The 6,121-nt window shown below is 46.8% G+C and overlaps 1 protein-coding gene across 1 annotated transcript in view; it reads left to right on the top strand.

Annotated features, from left to right (window-relative positions):
• The first annotated feature begins 4,588 nt into the window (after positions 1–4,588).
• Positions 4,589–6,121, top strand: part of ANP32A (acidic nuclear phosphoprotein 32 family member A) — a 17,532-nt gene continuing 15,999 nt past the window's right edge. The window contains exon 1 of the mRNA XM_057372266.1: positions 4,589–5,132. Coding sequence (XP_057228249.1) covers positions 5,079–5,132 — 54 coding nt within the window. The 5' untranslated portion in view covers positions 4,589–5,078. The remainder of the gene's footprint in view (positions 5,133–6,121) is intronic.

The raw sequence follows: 6,121 nt of genomic DNA on the forward strand, positions 1-6,121 counted from the left end.
TAATTATGGAATTTCCTTTTCCAGTCATTCCAGCTCTGGAAAAAAGCATCCACAATTTCAACTTCCAGGATTTTTGTTTTCTTCCTGTGTGTCCTGAAAAAAAAACTGTTTTAATTTTGGAACTGGGCTGAAAAATTGGGAGTACCCAGTTTCCTTTGGGATCACCAGGAAAAACTGGGAAAAGACCCCACCCCTAATCAGGAATAAAAAGATTATTAAATTCTGTTTATTTTGCCTTTGGAACACTGGGAATGCTGCATTTTTGAGGAAAAGCTTTGGGATGAGCTGATCTCTTTTAAAAGAARCTGGAATTGTGGGATTTGGTTATTTATGGGAATTGCTATTCCACAAATTCCACGGGATTTGTTCATTCTAAGGAATTCAGGCCTTTCCCATCCCTGTTTTTAACAGGAATCCACCCTCAATTCCTGATTTTCCTTTGATTCCATGGGATTTGCTCATTTTGAAGAACTCAAGGAGCTCTTCCCGTGACAGCAGCTGCTGGAAAATCCCAGGAATGGGCAAACATTCCCAAAAGAAAAGCTGGAGTGAAGCCCTTGGAAAAAGTCAGGAAAACCAATGGGAAACCTCTGGATTCATCCCAATGCCCAGGGATTTGGCCATAATTCCCACATTCTCCATTTCACTGGAAYCCTCTTAATATTTTTTGGAACAGCTCCATCAATCCTGCAAATCCTCATGTAAATTCCTTCAACACTTGGATTTTTGCCATTCCCATTCCCAGTTTTCCCATTTTCCACCTCAGTTACAAAACCTTCCTTATTCTTACATTTTCTGGGACTTGCTAGAAGTTTTTTTTTCCCCCAAAAATTGGCATTTCTTCATTTCTCCTTTTTTCCTCCTTTCCTACCTCTGATTTTCCAAGGAATTTTCTCAGGAGTTTCCCAAGGATCTCTGAAGTTTTTTTCCCCCACTTTTTTCTCATGCCCCTCACAGGTTTCTGACACCAAAAATTAAAAAAAAAAAACCCTGGATTCTCTACTTTCCCACATCTAAAGTGGTTTTATTTTAATTCCCAAAAAGTTGGCGATTCCATTTTTCCCAAGTTTTACCACCATTTTTCCCCAAATTATGAAGGTTTCTCCCAGAATTCATTGAGTTTTTAATTAKTCCTGATTTTTTTGGCTTCCATGGGATTTTACCAAAGTTGTCCCATGAATCCAGGCAAAGTAAAGCAGGAAAATCTTGGAATGTTCCATTATAAAAGAAGGAATATTCAAAGCATCCACTACAAATTTTGTCAAGAAAAATAAAATATATCTAATAGTAATTAAAAAAATGGGAATAACGTTTTCCACTCAACTTTAAGGAATTTTGGAGGGAATTTGGAGCCACACCAGTATTTTTTCCTCTTTGTTTCCCCCCTCATTTTTAAACTCAAAAATCAGCTTTTCCTCATTTTTTAAAAGGATTTCCCCCATTTTTCCCCTGGAATGCTGCAAAAAAATCAATTTTTAAGGTGCTACATGCCAAATGGGGGTGGTCAGGAAATTCCTATCCAATCCCAAGGCCCTTTTCCATGGAATTCCTGGATCCCAGAAATTTGTTGTATCCCCAACTCCCCCCAGGGAATTCAGCTGGGAATGCTGAGGGTGGGAAAAGGGGAATTCAGAGAGGGAATTTATTCCCATTGCCATTCCCAGCTCTGCACACAGAGCAGGGAGCTGTTCCTGGAAAAAAAGAAGGAATTCTTTGTGTGGGAAAACAAAGGAACATTCTTAGGGATGAACAAACAAATGCGCAACTCGAAGGGATTTTCCAGCGGGAATTCACCCAGGGAATGGGGGGCAGGTGGAGGAGGCTTCCCATGGAATCTGAAGGAACAGGAATCCTGGGAAAACAACCAGAAGTGAAGGAAAAATACAGAGAAAACAAACTAGGAAAAATCCCACAAATTAAAAATTCCTGTTTCAAAATAARTAAGGAAAAAACCTCACAAATTCCTGTAAAAATAAAAAAGGAAAAAAACTTGAATTCCTGCTAAAAACAAGCCCCACAAATTCAAAATTCCTGAGAGAAATAAAAAGGGAAAATCCCATAAATGAAATAAAAAATTTCTTGTTAAGTCCAAACTGCAAAAATTCAAAATTCCTGAGAGAAATAAACAGGGAAAATCCCATACACTAAATTTAAAAATTCCTGTTAAATGCAAACTCCATAAATTCAACATTTCTTTTAACTAAATAAATAAATGTATTAAAAGTAACAAGGAAAAGCCTCAAAATCCTGTTCAAACAAGTAAAAACCCCACAACTTAAAAATTCCTGGGAAAGAGGAAAAAGCGTCCAATTTTTCTTAAAAATGATCAGGAAAAAAAACCCACAAATTAAAAATGCCTGGTAAAAACAGCAGGAAAAAAATCTCAAATTCCTGGTAAAAACAAACCAGGATAAAATCCCACAAACTAGAAATTCTTGGTACATACCAACCCTACAAATTAAAAATTCCTGGTAAAAAYGAAGAGGAAAAAAACCTCAAATTCCTCTTAAATAYACACAAGGAAATAAAACCAGGAATGCAAAATTCCTCTTAAAAACAGACAAGGAAAAACACCACAAATTAAAAATATCTGGGAAAGAGAAAAAACCTCAAATTCTTCTAAAAATAAACAGGGAAAAAAAAAACCACCACAAATTCAAAACGCCTGATAAAAATAAACAAGGAAAACATCTCCAAATCTTGTTAAAAACAAATCCCATAAATTCAAAACTCCRGATAGAATCAAACAAGGAAAAAGCCCCACGAATTGAATAATYGGTGAAGGAAAGTTCTAGCCTGCAAAAATGTTCTTTAAAATTTATTTCCATTATTATAATTCCCATTTAATTCCCTGGAATTCTCAAACTTTWGGAATACAAACAAGGGAAGGAGCAGCTTTAAACATGGAACTTTGGCTTTAACTCAGAATCAATTCCATCAATAATTAAAAAAGGGGGATTTTCTGCACCTTTACAATCAACACASACATTTTCCTTCTGTGAAATAATTGAAAAAGTAGCTCTGGATTCCCAGAAATTCCTTTAAATTCTCCTATTCTTCCAGCATGTTTTTTTCCATGAGGAAAGTCCTTTCCCAGAGGTCTTCAGAAGGGCCTGGAGAACAAATTTCATCAAAAGTTCTGGAAGGACCAGCCCAGGAACCACCRTTGGTCACACCTGGAAAGGAGAAGTTCAGACAGAGCTCAGATAAAATTCCCCAATTCCCAAATCCTAAACACTTAGAAAAGTTTGGCATATGAATTTCCAAGCAAGGTTTTGTCAGCCAATCTCAAAATTTTACCATAAACCCCTAAAACATCCCAAAACCAAGAACCTGTTGCAGAAGGTCAATTTCATTTTACTTAAATCAGAATTTTTACCTGGAGCTGGATCCAGCATTTCCTGTCCCAYTCCCAAAATGATTCCTTCTATTGTCATCCACATTCCTGGAATTTATCCACACACAGGTGAGACTTCATCGCCATCCTGCACTGCAAAATATTTTGATAAAATGAAGTTTTTGCAGAGATTTTCATCATTCTCATGATACTTTCCAACAGCACTAAGAGATTGTTCCAGCCCTATGTTTTCCAGGGAGAGCTGGACAAGCCCACCTGAGCTCCAGGAACAGTGAGAAGGGACAAACAGGAATTTTACCTGGGTTCTGCTCCTGCTGATAGAAGCGATGCCGGATGTTTGGCAATCCCAAATCCCTAGGGAGAAGCAGGAGTGGGCTTGGACTCCGCATCCAACAGCTGGCACCTCATCCCAGCAGCGCCTGGAAAAGAATCCAGGAGCATGGAATGGTTTGGCTTGGAAAGCAGCTTAGAGCGGATCACATTCCAAGGGCAGGGACAGCTCCCACTTTCCCAGGATGCTCCAACCTGGCCTTGGACATTCCAGGGATCCAGGGGCAGCCACAGCTTCTCTGGGAATTCCAGCCCAGCCCTTCCCCACCCTCCCAGACAGGAATTCCTTCCCAATATCCCACCTAACGCTCTTCTATTCCGGCCTGAATCCATCCCCCTTSTCCTGGCACTGCGAGGAATAAAATCCCATTCTACCTGTCCTGGGGGCTCCCTCAGGGAACCGAAGGATTTCGATCCTTGGCCACGCGGGCCCTGCCCAGCCCCACCTCCACACGGCTGAGGGAGCCCCCGCTGGCCCCGAGCGTCACCACCGTCCCGAAGCCCTTCCCGGCGTGAGACCGGACCCTCCGGCCCGACCCTTCCCGAGGGGACATGGGACCCTCCCGCCCGGCCCTTCCCTCAGAGCCGCCACCGCCCCCGAGGGCCCTTCCTGAGACCGAAGGCTCTGGACCCTCCACCCGCATGCTGCCGGGTAACACCGGACCCTCCGTCCCGGCTCTTTCTGAGGGGACCCTCCCCTCAGAGCCGCTCCCCAGCCCGGCCAGGCGCCCCCGGCGGCGGAGACCCCGCTGAGGGCGGCCCGGGCGGCTCCCCCTCCCCGCCGAGCCACCGCCCCTCCCTCCCCGCCCGCGCTCCGCCCGCCGCTCGCGCTCCGCCCGCCCCCCGCCGCCGGGGCCCGCGCCATTGCCCGCGCCATTCCCGTGCCCCGATCCGCACCTTTCCCTCCCTCCTGGCTGCGCGCCCCTGCCCGGGCGGCTCCGGCTCGGCCACCGCTCCCCGCCCCGGCGCCTCCCCCCGGCTCGGGCGGGCGGAGGGGGCAGCGAGCGGCGCAGCCGGCACAGCGAAGCCACGGCCACTCCGTCCCCATCGGGCGGCAGCGCGGAATGAGCCTGGGCTCGGCGCCGGGCTGTCCCCCTGCCCGGCCGAGCCGCTCCCCCATTGGCTTCCGCCGCGCCTCGCGCTCCCGATTGGCCGAGGCGCGACAAAGGCGAGCGCTGATTGGCCGCTGGCGCCGTCACTCGCGGCGGAGCCCCCGGAGCGCCCGCCCCCGCGGTTATCAGGTTAGTGCGCGCCGCGGTGCTGCGCTCGGGCTTCCGAGCGGCGCTGGGCGAGCCCGAGTCCCTCCGCGCCCCGCGATCGGGGGGCTCTGCACAGGGGTCACTGCGCCAGCCGAGCCGGGCACCCTCCGCGCCTCCCGCCAGCCACGGAAATGGACATGAAGAAAAGGATCCACTTAGAGCTGCGGAACAGGACGCCCTCAGATGTAAGCAATGCAATGCCAAAAAAAAAAAAAAAATTAATGATAATAACGCTAATGATGAGAATAATAAAAAGGCATCCCACGGTTTTTTTTTTTTTTAATTTTTTTTTTTTTTGGCGGGGTGGAGCGTGCCAGGTGTTGGCGGGGCCGCCGCTGCCCTTGAGGTGCCTACCTGTGTGTGTGGGGGGCTGTGCCCCCCGCTTTGGGGGGCCCGGGGCGCCGGCGGGGAGGTTCGGGGGTCCCCGGGGCTGCTCCTGCCCGTGCCGGGCTGCGATGCCTCGGAGAGGGCTCGCCGTGCATTAAATAAAAATAAGTTGCTCGCTGCTCTCTCTCTCTCGGCGTGTTTAGTTCGCAAATATTTGTGCAGGGTGCTGGGCAGGGAGAGGCAGACAGGGACCGCGAGTGAGTTGCGAATGGTTTAGTTTAAAGTGCGTCTTCATTTCTTTGCAGTGATCAGGCAAGAGAGACTGGGGAGCCATATTTGTAACTTTGTAGTCCTCATGAACGCGCCCTTTCTCTCTCTCTCTCCCTCTCTCCAGATGCTGAGAAGATAAAAGGAAAGAATTTTGAAACCAATGCTTAGCGTTGGTCGGTTTCGGTTTGGGCTTTTTTTTTTTTTTTTTTTTTTTTTTTTTTTTTTTTTTTTTTTTTTTTTTTTTTTTTTTTTTTTGTGGGCGATGGGGCATCGCCGACGGTAGCGCGAGCGTTGAATAATAATAATAATAATCACCGTAATCGTAATAATAACCAAAAAAAAATGGGAAGAAATGAACGCACTCTCCACCCCCTCCATCCCCACACACGCACAAAAAGGCTGGATGTGTGTGCGTGTTTTTCCTTCTTCCCCCCTTTCCCCCCCTTCCTTCCCCCGGGGCCGGACTTCAGGTTGTTGTTCCGCGTCTCGCGGAATAAACGGGGGACGGGGAAAAACTTTGGCAGGACAAAAAAAAACGAAACAACAAAACAAACAAAAAAAAAACCAAAAAGAAGTG

Source organism: Malurus melanocephalus, unplaced genomic scaffold (genome assembly GCF_030028575.1).
Source record: "Malurus melanocephalus ecotype Western Australia unplaced genomic scaffold, MMel_1.1 scaffold_169, whole genome shotgun sequence".
Taxonomy (NCBI): Eukaryota; Metazoa; Chordata; class Aves; order Passeriformes; family Maluridae; genus Malurus; species Malurus melanocephalus.